This window comes from Mastacembelus armatus, chromosome 14 (genome assembly GCF_900324485.2).
Source record: "Mastacembelus armatus chromosome 14, fMasArm1.2, whole genome shotgun sequence".
Lineage (NCBI taxonomy): Eukaryota > Metazoa > Chordata > Actinopteri > Synbranchiformes > Mastacembelidae > Mastacembelus > Mastacembelus armatus.
Window position 1 is genome coordinate 18,835,663 of NC_046646.1, and position 23,051 is coordinate 18,858,713.

Here is a 23,051-nt window from a genome sequence, read left to right on the forward strand (position 1 = left end):
CTCCTAAAACCAAAGTTGTTTCTCTGTGATGAAAATGAGTTAAACCAAATCCAAAGTGTTGTTTTTCCACATGTAGCTTTACATTTTGAACAAGTTATACGTAGTTCCCTAATGTCAGAGCCAAAATGCTCTAACGCAACCAAAACACCAAAAGTACCGCATCAGGCTTTGTTTCCCCAAAGTAACTCCAGTGATATAACACACAAAGGTTTATATAGTCACTGTGTACGGGACAGCTACAGACAACTCTATTTTCTACATTAAAATACGCACAAAATGTTTTATCATATTAGTGCTGTCAATCAAGAAAACAAAGATCTGTATTAGATCCCTCAGAGACCCCTAAATCCTGGTACTAGAGATCCTAAAGAGAGAGAACAAAGGAGAAAATGATGAGCTGACAGCGTAATCACTGTATTCATTTGTCTTTATACTGCAGAGAATCTATGCTCAAATATCTGACATGTAGAACAGAAGCTACTGATAATGAGACTGAGTTTCTGCTTATGACTTACCAGTTTCACTGTTGAACTGAAGAGTAGAATTTAGCTGGTGGAACAAAAACAGAAAACAAAAGACACTTTGCCAAAATAGCAAATATGTCACTATTTTTTCACACTTTGACTAAAATAATCAAATTAATGGACGCAGACAAAACGGTCTCAATAATTTCCATTGTTTAATGGTCACAGTTGAAGCACATGATATAAAAGAATATTTACACTGACAGTTTAAAATAAAAACAAACAATAATCAGCTGTTTGTTGTAGACACACATACCCAACATCTACTACCCAGGCATGCTCCCCAAAAGTAGCAACCACACATTAAAAAAAAAAAAAAAAAAGCCACATTTAAAATTACAAAGGGAGTAAAGTGCATGTATGACAGACCTCCCTGTACAGACATTTCTGATTTGCCAGTCACAGGCACACTCCTGAAAAAACAAAAACAAAAGAATGTACACAGCCCATGAAATCAGTCTCAAGACAGTGAAGTTGTGCTACAGTCACACTCACACAGATATAAAAACATGTAGTTTCTAAAATGTCAACACTCACAATACAGACCTTTACATCCCAAAGAGAGCATAGCAGAAAACTCGAATATACACTCTGCCTTCAAATTCCATTCCCCTAACCTACAGTTTCTCCCAAACACTAATACATACAAAAACCTCTAGTCTGAGTGGAATCAGAACTGTGAGAGGACGACAGAGAGAAATGTTTGTTTCAATTTATCAAGTAGTGAAGCAGAAAATCTTTTTGACTGAGACAGACATTCCTGGAATCCAGAGCCTGACGTTTGTGCAGGTCAGATTTGGTTGACTTACTGAGGTATTGTGCAGTCCAAAACACACAAACAATAAAACCCCATGCCTCTTCTCTGTGTCACTAAACCACTGTACAGCATCGCAACCAGTTTCAGCTGATGTTCCCGTCACAAGCTCTGGATACACCTTTCTTTGGGGATTAAACACTAATCTGTGGCGTCTGTGGTTCGACCTGAGCTTTTTGTGGGTTCAGATGAGCTGCTGCTAGCACAACCCATGAATCAGTCTCAACACAGCAGAACTGACTTTGATTAGCATTATTTTTCAGCACAAAGCATTTCTGCCACGTAAATTCAAGTTTATCCTCGTGTGTTCATTTAGAACCAAATCTGCAGGTTGGAGAAGTCAGTCAGAGTGGTGAATTGATGTCGGGCAGATTCATTTACCTGCCAGATTGTACCAGAAGAACACCGGCGTCGTTTTCTCAGTAGCTACCCAGCACAACTAGCAAACAGAAAGAGACATGAAAGCACGAGAACAGGAAAGTACGGGCTACGTTCCACCTAACATCAGATCACACTATTCAATCAACCAACAGCAACGAAGTAAATATCAAGTTGACGACGGAGAAACCGGTAACGAAGTAGAGAGAGTAGCTGCAGGCTCAGGCATATTAACATTTGAAATAAGTTACACATCTGGACGATGGTTGTAGCTGCTTTTTGTTTATACCGTGTTGCAATCAATTTCAGTTAACTGGACCCTTCATAGCCTCGCCACTGTTCTTGCACTGAGAGTATCTCATGTCACAGACTGTACAGATGTTCTTGGTGGATCTGCAGGAAAAAAAAAACAACTAAACATATCCATTAAGGCAAGAGGCGTTGGTTTGATTTGTTGGATAAATCCAACATATGAACTTAATTTCCATTTCTCACAAGTGCATATTATGCCTCTGTCAAACACACACACACACACACACACACACACACACACAGTGAGGGTTACATGGTATGGTAAAGTGTACTAAGAGTTCTTTTCTTAAGCCGCCTCAGGGGGTGAGTCCTTCCATATTGCTGCCTTGTTGTTATAAGTGTCGGTCCAGGCCAATGCTGAGAATCTTGGCCAGAGTGTTTTCCTCTCTGTGGGGTCTTGTTTGATAAAGTCGAGACTCCTGATGAGGTTTCTGCAGCTTCAGAGCGTTTCTCTGTACCAACTCCAGAGACTTCTGGTTTCTGGCCGGCTGAGGAAGGAGAGTTGTGAACCCGCTGCTTCTTGGACTCATCACTAACTGAGTGGAGTGGAGGTTGTGCTAAGGGTGGAGCTACAGAAGAAGAGCCGAGCTCCCACTCACTCAGGTCGTTGGCGAGCAGCTCCAGACAGCCCAGTTTGGCCAGAGAGGCTGATCGCTTCATCAGGGATGGCGGTGTCAGCCCTGCCTGGCGAATTCTGGCCTCCACCTCCCTAACCCTCCTCTGGATGCTGCTGCCTTGTTTCTGAGCAGTTCCAGTGGTGAGGCCAAAATCCTGGTCTACACATCTGTCCTTGCATGTGCCACCAACACTCACCTGCTTCAGGAAGGCACCTAGCTCACACAAAGTCTCCCATGTCTCTCTCATAATGATGTCACTGTGGGGTCCCTCTGTGGTGGAGTCCCAATCTGTGCCTGACTCGTGCTCTGTGACGCCCTCCAAACACAGGAAGTTCACAGATGCAAAGGGAGAATGGGCAGAGCGGTGGGAAGAAGAAGAGGTAGAGCGCAATCTAGTATCAGCAGGATGACGTTTGTGTCCTTTTGTGCTTCTGTCATGACTTCCTGGTTCCCCCATCTCAGCTACATCACCACTCTCCCTTTCAGGTGGTCCAGGCCTCCTATCATCGTCAGCATCACCATCCTCCTGCTTCTCTAGCACAGGGCTAACTACTGACACCTGTGCGCAAACTGATGCATCCTGGGGATTAGCCTCTGTCACAGGATGGATGCTGGTAGAACGCCGCTGAGAGTAGGAGGTGCTACCGGACAGAGACGGTGGAGATGAGGAAGGAGATGGACCCTCATGCTCTTGTTTCATTCTTTGCTCCAGCTGCTGGGTGACACGACGCACAGACCCCCTTGTCCAGTCGTTGTAGAGACCAGCAGGAGCAATCTCCTCCTCTTCTTTGTTTTTCACTTCCTCTTTTACATTCTCAGCTTCCTTCTGTGATAAACTGCTTTCATCATCTTTTTCCAGATTTGACTTCTTCACTTCCTGGTCCTGGGGGCCCTGAGGCTCCAGTTGGCCAAGAGCTGAAGTCTCTGTGTGCTCTGCAGGCTTCAGTCCTGTGACCTGCACAGGACTGATGGACTTTTTCTACAAAGAAGAGAATGACAATGTAAAAGATAGTTTAAATTAAAAAAAAGCATGAGTATATCCATAATGACACTGAAATATAACAGATGAAACTGGAAATCAGATGTGAATCACATGGTGCATTCTTCATTTATGCCACCAGCTGGTGCTCTTGCACTAAAGAACCCAACAGCTAAACTACTTGCACAAATGATTAATTTGCTGTGGGTGCAATGAAAATTTTAATCTAGAAATTATTTTGACAGTCTACAGTATATCTCATTATATTTACTATCTTACACAAACATATCCATGAAAAAAGACTTGTTATTCACACTTAAAGGTTAAAACCTTCACAGCTGGGGAACAGCCCAACAAATGCCCTGAGCATATTTATATGATTCAGAGCCTAGATGATAATTTAGTAGTCTCACCTTTCTTTTTTCTTCCTCACTGGTGGGGACCTCCAGAAGAAGTGATTGCTGTTCCTTGGCACAACTTCTCAGCGGGGGCGACTGTGGCACCACATCACAGACATCTTGACTCATTCCCCTGAACTTTTCCCTGGCACTGAAAAAGTTAATGTGGTCTGAACTGTGGCCAAACAACACTTCACTGCTATGTGGAATGGCACTGGGATAGCCGATAAAGTCATTCGTGGAGGGTGGATGGGCTGGTAAACCGTCCAAAAACAAGCCACATTTATGTTGGTCACAGTCTGATCTTGGGACAGGCACTGGTGCAGACAGACACTGGGGTCCAGCCTGGTGTAAGCTTGCTGCTTGTGTTGTAATGGGCTCAGGCACTGACACCACCATCGGCAGAGTGCAGGACAATGTCTGTGGTTTGATGACTTCGTCTATGCAGGCTGGAGTTGGGGATGGAACAGGGGAGAGGGGGAGGTGGTGAAGCAATGGAGGCGCGTGAGGCTGGCCCACCAAAATACTCTGCACAACAGTCACCATGTCTGTTTTTTGAGGCTCTGGCACTACAGTGGCGGCCCTCGGCTGGGAGAGAGGAGGCGATGAGGGCGGCTCCTCATAGTCACATAATCCGTTGGAAAGTGGTGGAGATAATGGAGACACACAGCCAGCTGTGGGTTCAGGGCAAGAGGGGTCCAGGTGATGGCTCTGGGCTTCAGCAGAATGAGAAGGAGCTTGCAAACTTTGAACATCAGCATTAGCAGATAGAGCTGCCCTCCCCTCAAGGGATGAAGAGTTGAGCTGTTTGGAATGGATGCCAGTATCAGGCTGGCTAGTGGAGTGTCCTGCTTTGCCAGTGCTGGATGAAGCTCCCAGTGATTCCAGTAGTTCTTTCACAGAGGGACCAGCCGTGCTGCTAGCCTGGTTATGGGGGTCTGAGCGACCCAGGCTGTGAGGCTGGGCGTAGGACTTAGACAGTGGCTCATGGTGCTCAGAGAGATTGCTGTCAGAGTGAGAACGCCACAGTTTGTTGTGCCTTTGCTTGCTGCAAGAAAAGGTGACAACCAGGTGGGAACAATGACAATTTTTATTATAACACGACACAAAAAACATGTTATAAAGACTTTTTTGACTTAGTCCAATCCTCTTTGTACACACATGTATACAGAAATAATGTGACTCTACAGGTTATTGAACTAAATTATTAGCATATCACTCTTACCTTCAACCTAAAAGAAGGTTTTATTTTATGACACAACGTGCATCAAGTGCTGTCATGCTGCACACAAAAATCTACAGTAGATACTATATGGGCTGATACTGTGTTTATGTGGGTACCTGGCCAGCAGGATGCCCTGATACTCCTCCAGCTGTCTCATAAAAGAGGGGTTAGGTTTAGTCACAGTTCGACGCTCTTTGACATAATCAAAGGCTTTTTTCAAATCCCATCCATACTCCTTCATGGCGTACGCGATCACTGTGGCTGCAGAGCGACTTATACCCATTTTACAGTGCACCAGGCACTTGGACCCAGCTTTCCTGGTACACATAGAAAGAAATCAAGCACATCTATCAGAGCCTATTATTGTCAAGAGTTCATCTGACTAAATTAAGTTTTTTAAAAGGGGCAATCTCCTAAAAAACAAGCTGAGAACAGTAAGAAAAGGCAAAAAGGAAGGAAGAAAGCTTTGCCTTAAGAAGAGGGAGACAACTGGCAGTCATCTGAAACTCACTTGGCTCTAGATATAAACTTGTACGTGTCATTCCAATAAGCAAGCAGGTCAGTGGCCTCCTCATCGTAAACACGGATGTTGTGGTACTCAAACACACCAGGGAAGAAGTTATCAATCTCCCTCGTTACATTCAGGATGTACTGTACCCTGAATGACAATGAGACATGGAGAGAAACAATTAGAAGACAAGAGAGGTGCAGCTCTTACACAGAAATTATATGGCTAAACTGAATATGTCAACAAAAAACATTTCATTTCCTTTGAAACAAGGTGACTGTCTCATGAGTGAGTGTCTTATCATATAATGCTTATATTTTTACTGATTTCAATACAGCTTGTACTGTGTAAAGGCTTTTGCTGCTTTTATCCCCTTCCTTACCCGCTCTTCTGCAACTCCTCCAAATTGGATGCATTCCACTCAGATCCCTGTAGGAAACAAAAGCAATCCTCAGACTTGTTCAGAGCCTTCTTCCAAATGTTTCATACTGCTTAATTCCTGCGGCAAGACATGCCTTCTGTTCAATGTGCATTCCAAACCAAACAAAAGTAAATTACCTTAAAATTGAGAGGAATTACACTAGATTAATTCACATATTGCCAGGTTTCCCAGACATGGATTAAGCCTGATGTACAACCAAGTGATTCATGTCTAAAAACCCAGACACTATTATGATGTTGTCGCAATAATTAATTTGCTATTTGCCAGCCATTCTAGTGGTTCTTCATTCTGTTGATTTCAGTGTAATGAGACTAATTCTGGATAACAGATGAAGCAGTGGTACTTCAGAGGTGTTCTGTGTTAACCTACCAAGAAGACATGGTCAAAGATCTCTGTAGGACTGTCCATCTGGCCCAGAATGATTATCATCTCATTGTCAATGAACTCTTTGAATTCTCGCAGGTTGCATGTCATGTGCATTTCCAACTCTGTTCGGATCTACAGAACACCAGCCAACAAAGACAGATAACAATTTAAAACAAATAAATCTAAACTGAAAATGCAGGTATTGATGATGAAGTATTGATGAACATTTGTTACAGAAACTGACTAAATGCTCTCTGAATTTAAATGATGATCTCTTTAAGCACCTTTAAATTCAGTATCTGAAGCAGTGACTCACCTCTTTGCAGGTAACATTCTCAAGGTCTTTCTGCATCATGATCTCCCTTAAACTGGTTTTGATCTGACGCTCTGTCAGTTCTCTTTCTGTAGGTCTACAGAAACACAGTGACAGTGAAATACAATGTATGAAGCAAGTGCAAATTTATTTCCATTTATTAGGTCTTACTGCAAATATGCAGTTTTCCATATGGAGAGGCCGTGTAACCAAACAACTTTATGGTATTATGCAAATCACACTCTTTACTTTGGATAAAAAATAAAGGGGAGGAAAAAAAAAAACCCCGAAACATTATATTTCATATGTTTTGGATATTTACGCATCAGAGAAGAGGACAGGCGAATCGGCACGGTGTGACTGCACATCCTGCATGGCGTTCCACTCGTTGATGCGCACCTGGTCGGAGCAGACCCTGCTTTGATAGTAGCTGACCCAGGTAAGAAACAGGCTGCCTGGGAAGTAATTGTGACAACGAGCCACTTCACATGCCTTATGGAGTGACTGGAGGGCCGACCTGTGAGAGGGAGACAGGAGAGGAAGGGGAGAGAGTTTGAGACAATGACAGAAGAAGACTAATCAGATGAACACTTGTAAACAATATAAGAGAACAGAGACAAATCTATTTTGACTAGGTTGTGTAGTTAATACAGTGTGACTCACCACATGGCCTGCACAGACACGGGCTTGAAGACATGCACTCTGTTGTCAGTTGACACACTGAAACCGCTGAATGCAAGAAAAAAAAAATGGAGGACAAAAGGGAAAAAGACACTGTTAGCCATCTTAGCATCGTGGATTTGTAACCAGTGTTTGCTGTGTGATTAAACCTTGAAGTTTTCTTACCCATCTCCGTCCAGATGTATCAGTGTGTCACTCCATAAGGGCAAAACAAGCCCTATAGAACAGGAACTGGGAGGAAAGCATCTCCATGTTACACCATTTTGCACATTATTAAAACAGACACATATAAGCTTGTATATGTTACAGTCTCACCTGTCTACAGGACTAAAATCCATTCCCAGCACCACGCTCTCCTCCGTGTCCTGACGACCATTGGTTGAGACCACCACCATGTATCGGGTGACCTGGGAGTGGGCACTCTCCAGACGAACCGCCTGGATTAGGAAACAAACAGGTGATTGAGAACCACGAGACTGTATTGTGTGTGCTTGTTTGTGTTATATTGCGTACTCACCAGTTTGATGTTGTCCTCTGGTCTGAGGAGCGTGAACATGGTTTGTAGGTGCTGCTGGATGTCCCCTGGTAGGATAACAAAACACAACTTTGATCAGTGTCAAAAACTGCAGTTACACATAACAACAAAGCAAAACTGATACAGTTAAAAAGCGTAGAGTTCTTGAGGAAGACCTTTTACCTCACCTGCATGTTTGCTGCGCAGCTGTGAGAAGCGAGAGGCAGAAGAAGAGGAGGAGCCATTTCCACGAGGTAAGAAGAGAGCAGCTCCTTTAACGGTCAGGAAACTTTCGCTGATACTGGACAGACAGAGAGAAAAAAATGAAGTGAGTGATGATCACCTATTAATAGTTTTAATAATCGACTACAGGGAAAGCCTTTAGGGCTTTAAATGTTTAATGTGTAATATCTAGAGTGATCTATTAGAAGAAATGAAAAACACTATTCATAAATATTTTGTCAGTTTTTAATCACCAAGAAATACCAACCATCATTTTTTTAATCTTAGAATGAGCCTTTTAAATTTACATACATAGAGTCTCCTTTCACAGAGGCAGGCATGTTGCACCGCCATGTTTTCTTTATGAGACACTTCACTGTGAAGTTTGCAGCAAATAGCATTTGGTTTAAATACCACACATTCAAAAAGTGACAGATGCTTTGACAAAGACATATTCAGCTGCAGACTTTCATACAGTCACAAAGAAAGAAGTGTCCACTAATTTAACCAACCAGAGCTCTTCTTCAAATGAACCTTCCCCTGTCTCAAACTGGCAGATCTGTCTGCACTTTTTATTTTTGTACTCTAGATAATTATAAATTTAACTGGCTGAGACTTTAGTACTTCCTGGCACAAAACAGAACAAAAACCTGGGAGGAACCTGGCAGTTCCAGCTACTTAGCACTACTGCTCTCTGAACAATAGTTATGCAATGAAACTATGATGCCCGGAGCACTTCTTTGATTTCGACACAGCTCTGACATCTTTGAATCATGGCTGAAACTGTAGAAAGCAACAAATCCAGCCAATGCTCAAAAACAGGTTTGAGCTGATATTAAAGTTGAAGCCTTGCTCCTTTTCGTAATCACGGAGTGAATGTGGAATCATCAGTAATCCCCAACTCTTTATATGTGTCACAACATGTTAAGGGCAATGACAAATATAGGTCAAGATGAGGACCTAAAAAGTCAGACATAGGAAGTCTCATTCTGTCTCTGACTGCTGTGGGTACAAAGAAGGATGGACAGCTGTAACTTAAGAAGTTACTATATAAATTGTTTTAAAAGTATCTAGCTGAATAATTGAGTTAAAAAAAAAACAATTTAAGATTTGTCACTTTCATTTATTTGTATTTGATGGACCTGTCCAGGGTGTACCCCTGCCTTCCACCCGAGAGAGAGCTGGGATAGGCTCCAGCAGATCCCCGTGACCCAGAGCCAGGAAAAGCGGGTATAGAAAATGGATGGATGGATGGATATATTTGATGGTTCAATTCTTTTAGAAACACATTCTCAACCCACATCCATCACAGTCAGATTCCTTCATGGTGAAATGTAAATGCATCACAGACCATGACTGAAGCTTATCTCTTTCAAATGAAAAAGACTACATTTTCTCCTGCAACAGGAATTATGCACACAACTCGCAACACTGGCAAATAAGGGAACTAGACACAAACTTCCCACATCCCATTAACATAAAAAGATCAGAGAGAAACCCTGTAGAAACAGACCCTCAGTCCTACACCCTGTGAGAGGACAGAGGCTGAAAGCAGTTTGTGCTCCTTCACTCTCACACAAACAATAAACAGATGTCTTATGCAAATGTGAATACTGGGTCACTGCAGTCAAACTATGTCTTGACTTGGCTGATCAACCACATAAAAAGCCAATAAATTCCAGTCGCATTCCCGTTTTCTGTGTACGCGGCTGACAAGACTGATCACGTCCTCCGATTCATGAACAGTCTGTCTCAGGTACACTGTGTGCCTTTCTGCTGTGGAGGGGACTGCATGTGAACAGACGAGCATCTGGCAGACATTTCACCAGGAGCAAAGGGAAGGAAACCACTGACTTTGTTGCTACTGCTGCTGTACTGTCATATCCTTCCATTAAGTCATCATGGGAAAACCACATGCTTTGTCATACCAAATTACTGTAACCAAATATTAGAGGGGGGCGAGTGCAAATGTGAACTGTGTCAGAATCCAGGGAGATTGTCCAAGTAATGTTGAAGTCAGAGAAATCTGTCCAACCATTCACTGATGACAGAGAAACTACATTTAGATTCAAACATCTCACCAAGGTGGTTGTAGAAATACAAAACCCACTCAGGACACAGTGTACTCAGGAAACTCACAGCTGATAAATCTCCCCCTGAGAGATCACGGAGTTCTCGGTGAAATAAGGTCTCATCTTCACCCCGCAGCAGGCGCAGAAGCAGCCGGCTGAGGAGCTCCGTGGCGCGGTCACAACACCGGGAGGCATGGCTGCTCCGGTGGCGGGAGCAAGGCGCGCTGGAGCTGGATGCTGTTGCCAAGAGTCGCCGGTGTGATGTGGAGGGCTCCGCACCGTCGGGGTAGTTGTGAAAGCGCAGAAGCTCTGACGTTACGTCTCACTTTGTGCTTTTTAATGGACTTCACGGCATGTCAAATTAACTCAATAGAAAATAAGACACTTTTAAAGGCGCGGTGATGTATATAAAAATAATACTCAATAAAACTCAAAAACGGTGGAGATGCTGACCAATTAACACACTTGAGCCTTGTAACATCTGCTCAGCTGGATTGTTGCAGACTGCAGCAGGCTGCGGTAAATCCTGAAGCTGAAGGGGAGGAGACACACACGGTCCAATCGCTGGACACAGCGCTCTGTCTAAGGATGCTATCACGCATTATTGGTGCCACAGTCAGGGCCGGTGCGGGCGTCTGAGAGGCCCTAGGCAAAATAAAGACCATGGGCCCCCAAAGCACAAACAAACTTGTCCTAATAATCGGTGTAAACAAATAAGGGCAAGATTTTTTTTCTTTCATCTGCTTCAGACTCGTATCATGTCCATGAGTGAGATATACTGTGTATATATATATATATATATATATATATATATATATATATATATATATATATATATATATATATATATATATATATATATATATATATATATATATATATATATATAATACTGAAACTTCCTAAAAATTACTAGGCTTGTTTGTTAGTTGTCCAGGGTTTTTATTATTCATCTGTTGGCACATACAAGCCTAAAAATACTGATGTGTGATGGATTAGTTGTTTAGCACTGGCCAAGGATAATAAATCCTTGGTTCACAAAATGGAAGTGGAAAATCTGATAATCATTTAACATATGAATATACACTTTACATATTTTATGCAACATTGGTATTTATCTTGCAAATCAAACATGAATTAAACTGAATCAAAATGAATCCATTCTGGACACAGAATTGGTCCCAGAACATCTAACTCCAGACTGAAAATAATAAGTTTGATTTACATTTATCATTTAGTTTTGATGAACGTGTTTCTCTCTACTTCTCAGATAAGCGTTTATTATCTGGCTTAGGCTAGGCATAGACTTATTAGGCTAGTGTCAATTTGGTCAAGAGCAAATTGTCTCTCTTCACACGGTCACAACAGCACCAGAAACACTGTATCTTAGCCTCCATGACAATACCTCTTCTAATTAAGCATTAATTACTCCTCTGGAGAGTACGAGAGACAGTTCACATTTGTGCTGCCTGTACCCTGCTGCTGGGGGAAGCGTGACAAAGTTGTGTAACCAACTCTAGGTCTGTGCCTGTAGGAAAGATTCCCACCAGGGCCAGTGACACAAGACACCTAACATGCTGCCACCTCCAGCAACAGAACAACAACAACAACAACACCAGAGAAAGGATTGAGAAATAAAAAAGGAAACATCAGGTGACCAATGAACTGAGAAGAAATCTGACCTCAGAGGTGGTTATGCTGCTTGTTGACCCCCTGTGGTTTTAATTCATAAAACAGATTACAAACTGAGGGTAAACACATGGCCACCACCTGACTGCCATTTGATATCTCAGGATAAATAACAACAACTGCAGAGTTTTTTAGGTTTATCTGTGGTGTGTGTAATACTGCTTAAGTCTATATGGGCTGTGTATGTTTTTGTACACTTACATGCTGTCCTTGATCAAGCAACCATGAGGCAAGTGGGTAGGTTAGCTTGATGACTGCTTATTTATTAGGCTGATGACACGATGTAAAAGCATTAAAGGAGACAGATATATGAAGCAGAAGGATGAGAGTACAGTGCAGGAATACTGTGAGCACTGAAAACTCACACTAATGAGACTTAAATACTCACCAGAGGTCTCCATCACGGACTGATAACAGCTAATTAATCTGACAGTTCCCCAATGAACAGCTCACTTTCCTGTTCAATTCTCCTACCGCAACTTTCCTTTTTCGACACGAGGTTGTTCTCTCCTTCTAACTTTCTTCTCTCACTAAAGAAGCAACCGTCTCTTCCATCTTCTTCTTTCTTTAATTCATCACATCAAGTAATTAAACGTTTGCAACACATTTTAAAGAAGCTGCCCATTGTTGTTCTGACTATACACATGTGCCATCAAATTACAAAATCACCAGGACATGATGCAACTGCTTAAAAGCTACTTACCTCAGAACGTAAAATTCTCTACATGAGCATTACACCCAGAAGGTTTGAATGACAAATTATCCTTCAATTGTTTGCTCCTTGCTTTTCCTGTTCTGACTGCTCTTTGTTGGTAGTGCAGGAGTCTATTTATGTCTCTAGAATTACAGGATTTTTTAGTTGCACTGACAATGGTCTTTTCACTAAATGATTTACTTGGATTCACATTTTTGCGTCACTTTTTGCGCATGGAATAAGTGGATTATTTTTCCTTTATATATGTGTCAGTGTGTCTGCAGTTGTTCTATGAATTCATGTGTTGATTTTAGCCAGATGCACCTGACATCATGTTTTGAAAAGTCCGGATTCAAGAGTGCAAGCCTGCTACCAATTCTCAGCAATTATGGAAACATCTGTAACATGTGTTATAGGTTTAGACAGTCAACAGTTAAAGGCATTAATCCTTTCCTGGTGGTCCATCAATTCTCAGCAGCATGTTTATGTGTTTACTGTTGGACTCATTTCTCAAGTTCCATCTTACTGTTCTCACATTTGACTACTGAAATTCACACCGTCCAATGACAAGCAGTAAAGGCAGGCATGTGGTTGTCGCATGTAGACACCGGACACTCCTCTGCTGCTCTTATGTCTCCACGTATACAAACACATAGGCGGTCACCTTAGTGATTAAATCACATATATAATACAGTACACCCAAGGCTATGCAGTATTTCCTTTACCTATTGATTTGAAGCCTGAAATTTACACACACACACACACACACACGATGTGTATCTATCCAAAGAGCAGCTGTCTATATTACACGCTGGCAGTCAGTCTGATTATTTACAGTCTAATCAATCTAATGAGCCACATATATAAGATTACAACATCCATCCATCCACCAGTCCATTTGGCAGACTGGAGCCAATGCCAGCTGACACTGGGCTAGAGACAGGGTACACAGTGGACAGGTCACCAATCAAACACACAGAGACAAGCCTTCATGCTTGCATTTACACCTAAGGGCGATGTAGAGGAAACCAGAGCAGGCACAGTGAGAACACACCAACACACACAGAAAGCCACCTGACTTCTTCTTGTCAACCAGCCGTGCTAATCACTGCACCAAGGTTACAACAAAGTCAGTCAAAAGAGTTTCAGAACAACTGAAAATGAAGGTATGGACACACGAAGAAAACAAAAAACTAAATTATCCCAATGTGTTTTTGCTTTTTACACCTGACTACACAGAAAAGACAAAGAAACTATTCAACTGAAGTGTCATAATGAATTCTTCTCCCTCCAATATCTCCTCCACTGACGTTACCGCTTCAGCTGATGTCACTATTCTGCTGATGTCACTGACTTTAATTGGCAGAGCTGCAGTGGCCTGCTGACGCAGACTGACACACTGCATCACTAAAGCCTTATTCCAGACTGAATGAATGTTGCTACCTGTGTGAGACATGAGCCCTGCTGCAGCTGCTGATTGCCACGGCACAACAGGCAGCCCTAGACATCAGCAGCGTTTGTGAAAATGAACATCCTGTTCCCAAAATTCTGGGGACATTAATTCAGTGTTTGGCCTCTTTTTTTTACTAAATCATTTTTGTCTCTTTGCCATCACACCTGAGATCACAAGGATGGGAATATAGTACACTGCAGCTTGGACTAAAGCTCATTTTAGAGTTCTTTTATAACAAAATCCTTTTTTCTTTCCTGCCTCTGTAAAACATATTTGACAACTCATCATAAACAGGAGTAGCTAGATAAAAATATGCAATCCCACATTAAACTGCACTTAACCATTACTGTGGGTAGCTACAAGCAACGCAGCAGCAGGTGAATGTTTGGTTTTCACCTGGAAGTAACTTTGTTTAAATGTCTGAAGAATCTACTTGAGGTCTATGTTATTCTTTTAACTCTTATCTTCCTCTTCCTCCTGATCGCGTAACCAGGCTTGTGGGTTGAAGAAAGATTGTTTACTTCTCTGTATTTTCTTGCAGCTGGGTAGAATGCTGTATTCACTGAGCCACACCAACTTTTGAGTGATGTGATTTAACTGAGCCCTGCCCACGTATTCTGTTTCACTCTAAAATGTGTGATAATACAGAAGCTATTTTCTGTTTTACTGTAACTTTAAAAGCAATAAATGAAACCGTGTTGAAGCAGACAGTTGATTAGGATGGCCCTAGCCGCAACTGGCAAAGTCTCATTTAGCGCCTACACATCATGACTGCAGATATAGTATTTGTCTATACAGCTGAGTAAGACTTCCTTTAGCTTAATAGGGTGAAATCAGCAGCTGTGGAAGTTATAAGGTCAGAGCACTGCCTCAACAACAAATGTGTTTGTATTCAGTTACATAAGAAACAAACTTGTGCTCTTCTCACATCATGTTCTCATTTCACAGGATGGTAATGGGAAGAGATAACCAATTAAACTAATACAATTAGCATTATGACCATGAGGAACAAACCTGGGTTCCATTACTTTTTGTGCTGTGGTGGTGAGAACTATAGCAAAGAATGCAGATGTCTTCCACCTGTATACATCGTTCTATATAAATGGCTATCTAACCAGCTGAATGAAAATGAAAGTGACCAAATATTTACATGTAAGAAAGTCATGGTGAACATATTCCATAAGTGGAGCAATCATCAGAAGATCCTGATTTCCATGTAAAAAGACACATTTAGCCTTGTATGAATGTGTGAAAGGTCAGCATAAAGCATTAAGGTCAATGGGCAATTAATCTTAAGACTGAAAAATAAAGTACTGAAATACCTATGTGTGCACACACACACATACAGGATGTGAATATAGATTTCAATCCCAGCTGCACAAATAGAGACAATCCTCTCAGCTGGACAGCACAGTGCTCCAATGACCAGGCAGACACAGAGGCATACTGACTTTGGGAGTGGCTACCAATCTGCCCCTGGATCCACACACTCCCTGGGCTGACCCACAGGAGCAGAGTACACTGCCCTCTAATGGACAGCCAGTGAACAAGAGTTAATTATCTCACATATGCGAAGGCTTCAGGATTTGATCTGTTTTTAAAAGAGCCAACTAAAACAAAAAGAGAAGTTAGAATGATACTGCAGCTAGGGTTCACTGGTTTCATCTGTATCTTGAACAAATAAACACAGTGGGCAGTGGAAGGAAATTGCTGATCCACTGGGGGACTTGTTGCAAATGCAGCTGAGAGAAACAAGATAAACCAGATTCCCAACTCTAGTTCAATGCCTGAGGCAATGAGGAACAGCACAGGATAATGATGCCACAAAAGCACTTTGACAAATCACAACAGCAAAAAGAAGAAAGCCCTGCAGGCTCAAACAATTACATGTAATTAGTTACATATAAGATACTGCTTCTTAACTACATGTAATTGATTAATCATCAAGCACTTCTTAAAGTAAAGTCTAATTCCTGTCACATCAGGTCAGGGGTCATGTAATAAACCCTGTGCTCTAATTGGACCTCACATTTCAAAAGGATTCTGCAAATATCTGCCAATATCTTACCTCCTTGGCTGAGAACGGCGGTCATCCTCCCCACTACCTGACTCCTAGAGAGAAAACAGGAAAGAAATTCCATTTAACAATATGAAAGTATAATATTGGATGGTCCACAACTGAGCTAGGAGACAGAGACACAACATAAAAGCAACATAACATTATATGGCTGTGAACATACACACACACACACACACACACACACACACACACACACACACACACACACACACACACACACACACACACACACACACACACACACACACACACACACACACACACACACCACCATTTTGAAAACCATTTAATCAGTGAGTTACTACTCAAACAGAAATACCACATGTAGCTGGTATGATGGTTGCTACTCATTATTCTGTATCATAGTGTACTAAACATTTGTGGGTTACAGATCATTTTGTTTGACAAAACATAATATCACCATGATCAACTAATTATGTAGCACTATTTACATCAACGTGACAACTGGTTCGAGAGAAAAATGTGAAGGAATTAACCCACACCATACTATATTGGGTAAAACTAAGAGTACCTTGTTTATTTCAACATTCAAAGACATTAGTGCTCCTAGCATCCAGTGCAGTATTTGGTACTGCAGAGAGGCAGCATGGACAGCAGAGTTCAGTGCAATTTAAACTCTCCAGGAAAATGACCTCAGTCTGTTTTTAAGGTGTGGCCGGTCAGAGAATAACACATTCACAGGCAAAAATCAAGCAAAGAGATAAGAATGAGAGGAAAATATAAATCAGCAAATTGTGGAATATGAAGCTTTGCTAAACGAGAAGGGTACAGATTAGTTACAGATAAACACCTAGCACTTATCTTGTAACCCCTGGTACTTATCTTGTTTAGATTGTATGTAGGCTTAACTAGCCTTAACAACATTACAAAACCATTAACAGCTTCATAAAAGGAAGATGTGGATTACAGGGTTGGTGGTAGGTCACAATGAGCATAGACAAAAAGATGAACTCATGCACGGCTGCCTCAGTGTGTTTGTTTCCAACTGGAACTGAGTGATATGAAATGAAAACACTATTTTTTCTTATCTGTGACAAAACAACAATGCTGATACACCCAATGCAAATTGTGAGCAGTGTTTCTGGAGATTTACCATGTAGAAAAATTTCAGCCTCCGTATTGTTGAAGAGAAACAGGGAAGGCTATGGATGTCTGAATTTACTGTTTGGTCTTCTGAGACTGTTGCAGATCCAGTTTAGTGCAACTGAAGCAGGTGTAAAGCAGGTTTGAGTTGTGGGTTCTCAGGTTCAATATCACACGAGATGTTGAAAACAGATCCTGTGGATTGTTGAACACCTTATGTATGTAACACCAGACCAAACTAGAATTGCAAAATGCTTAGAACCAAACAATGGAAAGCTGTTCAGTATGGAGGTATTTTGAAGACAGTAACTTCATGTCTTAGCTATATTGAGTTAATTAGCACTACATGGTGATTCAGAATTATGATGAGTAATAAAAGCATTTGATTGCACATGCAAATCAGCACTGAGATTAAGTAATGAGATACTGCTCTGAAAAATTGTAAACTACATGGTTAAGTTTTTATTTCCACTTAATTACACATAGTTTCAATGCTGTTCCGTACTGTTGTGTCCTACTTTGTGACATATAACCCAACATTTGTTTCGATGGAAGAACACACATACTTTGCATGTATGAAAATGTGAAAGGATCTTTCCAAAGCTTATGCAAATGAGTATTGAATGTGCAGCCTGGTCAAGGTCTGCAGAACTGGAGACAAGTCTGACAGTCAGAAGTTACCATATCTAGGATCACCAACTTAAAAGTAATAAAGGTTTCACCTGTGAAGACTAAATTAATGTGTATAGAGGCTACTGTGTATAGTACAGTATGTGTGTTTTGTGTACAAATACCCTTATTATGGAGCAGACACACATCAACAATGCTGGGCAGGTTCACCAAAAGGTTCAAGAAAATATGGAGGGAGAAACAAACAAAAAAAGCAGGCCTCTCATAACTCCACACAAACACACAAGATACCAGACGTGTCTATGCAATTTGTTCATGCAATACTGTTTGTGTGCACGTTGCAACTTATATCCACAACAAAATGCTTCACATCCTTCACCAGCTGTCTACCTCACCTTGCTCCATTACGCATGAATATCTTCTTCCTCTGCCCGTAAAATGCTCATGTGACTAAATACTTCTCTATCACAGGCATACTTGATCATAAAACACATACACACACACACACAAAAGGAGCTATACAATGGGTTACTTTGACCCTTACACATCTTGCAACTGATTGCTAAACATTACGAATTCTTACTGAAACTTGTATTTATTTTGAGAGACAGCAGGTAGAGCAAACTACGTGAAATGTGTGTGTGCATAGCAAGACAGCTTAGTTTTAGCTACTCACAGAACCTGTTCTACTCTGAGAATACAAAAGAAATGAAGGACAGGGTCCCTTTCAGGGCCACAATACCCAGTGCTTGTGACATTGTTTGTACAAAAAAACAGCATGACTGCCGTTTTTGATTAGGGACATAATTGCATAGAAAGTAACACAAATTCTATTACTGAACCCAAATAGCAAGGGAAGAGGTGAAACAATCTGTGCAACTAATACTTATCCCTTGGCTGTTTTAAGTCAACTTATTTTCATATTTAACATATTACTTCCATGAAAATAAACAGTGTCTTCATGTTTCTCCTTCTGCATAACCAAAACAAGCTTGTGAGCATCATCACTATCTAATTACTAAAAATCTCCAAAAAATCAACACCTGCCATATAAAATCCTGTATTTATTTATTTTTATCCAACAGCAACTACATCATAATAATATATATACACACATACAAATATTGTAATTATATCCATATCAGACACTCATTTTACTGGCAGTTTATAATGAACCTGCACTGCCTAGTATAAAAGCAGACATTTATCATCAGACAAGATCACATGCTTCGCTATAAAAATGAATGATCAGGTGAGGACACGCTGTCAACAAAGCACACAGCAGAAATGACACAGGAAATGTATGAAGTGCGAAACAGACAGGCAAATATCTGAAATCACTTCCTCACTCTCGTCCTGACTGTCTGCTGGGGTTCCCTGCTTCTGCAGACACCACACTAAACAGCAACAAGAAAACCACCTGCTCCTCTGCTTTGAACTGGCACACTCCTCCCTTGGCTTCACTAAAGACAAACAGGTGTATTTACATCACAGCAGAAGACACTGAACTGATTTACATTATACCCAAACCCTAAAACAAGGTTTTAGTCTCTGGCATTATGAAGTCTGTGTAAACAACAAGCTTAATACACAGACAGGAAGAGAGAGGCAGGGAAATGGAGAATCATGCAGAAAAGGACAGAGAGACAGAAAGATGGTGGGACAGACACAAACACACGTCCACAACCTTGTTTACATGCCAAGACAGCTCACAACAATAATCACAACAATAACGCAAGAGTAAACACCCGCATTCATGCGTGTCCCTAGACACTTGCTACGAGCTGAAAGTGCATGAGTAATTTTTTTTTTTTTTTTGGTTTAACTACAACTCGGCCAGCAAAAACCTTCCGACAGCTAGCAGTACAATGTGATGCCATACAGACAAAATAGCAAAACAGTTTTCAGGGCACTAGTTTCTCAGCTGAACCTTTGAACTGGCGGAAATGTGCGTACAGGAACCATGTCACAGGTGGAGCACAGCAAAAACACAAAGGGAGCTACGGGCTTTGCCTGTAAAGCTATCGGTGCTAACGGTGCTGACTTCCAAAGAGCCATAACGGGACGTCAGGTAAACTTTGCAACGAGCAACGACACCGATACTGCATCTAAAAAATGATGAGCATCTATATTTCACGCATGCGCAGCAGTACAAAGGCAAGGCACTTTATGACAGTCAGAAGACGATATAAAATAATAGAGAAAATAAAGCCTGAAAACGCCTTCGACAGCAAAGGGACTTGGGTTTGGTGATGGTGGCGATAGTACTGGAGGGAGGTTAAGTAAAGGCGGCTCTTACCGAAACGCAGGGGCTGGAGCTGGTGCTGGGGGTCGGTGAACGCTGCACGGTAACCAGCGCCATTCAGCGACCGGGAAGCGGACACCTGAGAGAAAGGGACAGCGGCGAGACGCGCATAATTGTTTTGAAGAGGAGAAACCCCAGCTGAACCGGGGTTATTGGTCTTCTCTAGGTTTCCCTCTCTCTTTCTCTCTGATCGTGGACTATCTGACTACTCCCCGGCTGTTTCCTCTGTCGGCGCCCCATGCGCATGCGCAGCTTAGCTTGTCAATCCCGTTTAACCATTTGTGTGCTGGACGTAAACAAAGAAGTTACGAGCAGTGAGTAAATATTGACCTGCGTCATTAACAGTGATGTTGAGAGAATTGAGTACACTAAAAGTTTTATATTGCAGGCTAGTTCCATAAAGTTAAAGGACTGACAAGAAAAAGGGCTTTTAGTGTGTGGTATTAGTGAGGCTCCAAAAACAGTCTTACATTACTGTGAAAGCATTACTGAACCGCAGGGTCAAGGGACCCATTAGCCACAATGGGCCTTTGAAAAGTCAGTCAAACAATTACAAGAAAGATGTAAAAGAAATCACTTCAAAGAAATGCAAAATCAAAACAATGAGATGTGAAATAACCACAGAGAAACACAAAAGAATCACAAAGAGGCTCAGAGAATGACCCCAGAAAGACGCACAAAATGACCACAAAGAGATGCCAACCACAGCCTCGTTATATGTAGTTATTTTGTGTCGCTTTGAGCTTGAGTGTCTCGCTCTTATGTAAGAAAGATGGGAGACCTTTTGCATGTTAATGCCCAGGGGTCCATTGACTGACCCATAACACAGATGATATCATTTACGCCATAATTACGATGAGCCAAGCGGAAAATTCTTCTCCATTAGCCCCTGACCTTTGGGTTTACTGTATACGTTCTTCATGCGTGTGAGTGTGAGTTAGTTTATAAAAGATGGCCAACAGCCAGGAGTCATATGATCTGTCTGCATACCAATATGAGCATAAGAAAATTGGGTTCAGAACTGACCAAGGAAAAGCATCAGGTAATATTTCATGACTCCTGTGGTGCAGCTTGCCTGTCTGAGCCTGTACTGCTACACTGGTATCTTCACTGCCTCAGGCCACAGATGACGGATAGCAGAAATCTCAGCGTGTCACTAATCGCATGTTCAAATGTGACCTGTGTCATTAGCACATGTAACACTCCGCAGACACCAGTGCATGCATGGTGTGCACAGATGCACAGCACCAGAACATTACATCACAGCTTGCACACTAATCTTCTCTCCCCTTTCCTCCTACCAGTAAATAATACTAGCCAGTGATTCTTGAGAAATGGTCCAAAGCTGGTTGTAAAATTAAAAAAGATTAACGTTGACATTAGAGGAATGTGCCTCCCGGTTACTGATAAAAAGGTATTTGTTCAGTTCCTACCACCAAACTTTATCACTTCTAGTGTCTACCATTTCCATCCACCTTTGTTTCATTATGCATCCACACATCCCATAGTTCCTTTTATTACTACACCATCCATTCATCCATCCATCAGGCAGCTTTATGTTCGTGCCAGAGGGATTAGCACTGAGGCCAGAGAGGAGATGAGAGGCAGATTACGGCAGGGATAATGGTGTTTGGATTTAGAGTCACTCAGAGGAGGCAACAGGAATTCAAAGCTGCATCTTTAGTTACAGGTGAGACATGTGCTCTCTGATCTGCTTAGAGACAATCACTTATCACAGCAGACCAATAGTTATCTTTGACAGCGACAAATGACATGAACACAAATCAGTCTCAATTTCCTCTCAAATCAAAAAAGCAGACTTACAGGCATCTTTCATCACAGTCCATGTTGCTGACTGGGCATAAGCTGGTGAGCCTCTGGCTGATATCTGTAATTGAAATAATCTAAACAAGCACTGCAAAGTACTTTTCTATCCATTGAAAGATGAACTTTATTTCTGGCATGTTTGCTTTAAAAATGAATGGTTATCTGCCAATCGACTATTTCTGAATCCTTTAATTGATTAATCAACTTTAAGGTCTATGGTATCGTATGGGTTTGTGTGGCAGGAACCATAATCAAACAGTGGTGCAATCAGTAGAGGCCAACAAAAAGGTTTTTTCCTACAGACCTGTGTATATCAGCCACTACTGTATGCAGTTTGTAAGTTTGCTTACACTTAAAACAAATACTTTATTCTAACTAATTCTAATTAAACTTAATTCTAACTGAGATTTGGCATTTGCTGCGGTTACACCATGTTTACATTTTGAAATTGTCAGGCTAATAGTTAATTAGACTAGATAATTCACATAACAGTGATAGATCTTGGTATTTATTAACAATTACCACTTAAAGTTCATGTTCATTTGTGCCCAGATTAATTCTGGTATCCCTGAATTCTAAATTCACATTTATTATACATTTATTTATGTATTAGCATTTCACAATTGGATTAATATTTTTTGTTATTTGCGAGCAGAGACTGTATCATGACTTTATGATCTTTAACACATAGAGTTAATATTCGCAGTGATTGATCATCAATGAGTTGCAGTTTGGGCCATGTCGCCACCTATTGACAAGCTGAGTCATATTGAAAGAATATCTTTTCACTGTAACATTTTCCAGTTAACTCGGGGACCTTAAGTGGTTTTAGTCTCACTCTATTTTAGTTGCGTTTTTATGCAGATTTCAGAAACCAGTGTTAAATAACATTTTGTTCGTCACT

General features: G+C 41.4%; 1 protein-coding gene across 2 annotated transcripts; it reads right to left on the reverse strand.

Moving 5' to 3' along the window:
• Nucleotides 1-660: 660 nt before the first annotated feature.
• ssh2b (slingshot protein phosphatase 2b) lies at nucleotides 661-20,545 on the reverse strand. Of its 2 annotated transcripts, XM_026328338.1 has the most exons (15): nucleotides 20,315-20,545; nucleotides 16,270-16,313; nucleotides 8,260-8,372; nucleotides 8,075-8,139; nucleotides 7,873-7,994; nucleotides 7,723-7,788; nucleotides 7,540-7,605; nucleotides 7,199-7,393; nucleotides 6,880-6,973; nucleotides 6,567-6,695; nucleotides 6,138-6,184; nucleotides 5,759-5,905; nucleotides 5,364-5,564; nucleotides 4,038-5,070; nucleotides 661-3,624 (listed from the first exon to the last, which is right to left on the reverse strand). In XM_026328338.1, the coding sequence occupies exons 1-15, from the start codon at nucleotides 20,375-20,377 to the stop codon at nucleotides 2,278-2,280; spliced, it is 3,732 nt and encodes a 1,243-aa protein (XP_026184123.1). In that variant the 5' UTR covers nucleotides 20,378-20,545; the 3' UTR covers nucleotides 661-2,277. The 2 variants fall into 2 exon arrangements, with proteins under 2 accessions (XP_026184123.1, XP_026184122.1); XM_026328337.1 differs by lacking the exons at nucleotides 16,270-16,313; nucleotides 20,315-20,545 and adding an exon at nucleotides 10,433-10,560.
• Between the last annotated feature and the right edge of the window lie 2,506 nt (nucleotides 20,546-23,051).

Excerpts from the sequence above, each read along its gene's own strand:
- ssh2b (XM_026328337.1), bottom strand. The coding sequence starts at position 10,560 with ATGCCTCCCGGTGTTGTGACCGCGCCACGGAGCTCCTCAGCCGGCTGC. Across the intron at positions 6,185-6,566 it reads TCTTTGACCATGTCTTCTTG|GGATCTGAGTGGAATGCATC; the intron begins GTAGGTTAACAC and ends TGTTTCCTACAG. Across the intron at positions 3,625-4,037 it reads GTGAGGAAGAAAAAAGAAAG|AAAAAGTCCATCAGTCCTGT; the intron begins GTGAGACTACTA and ends TCTTCTTTGTAG.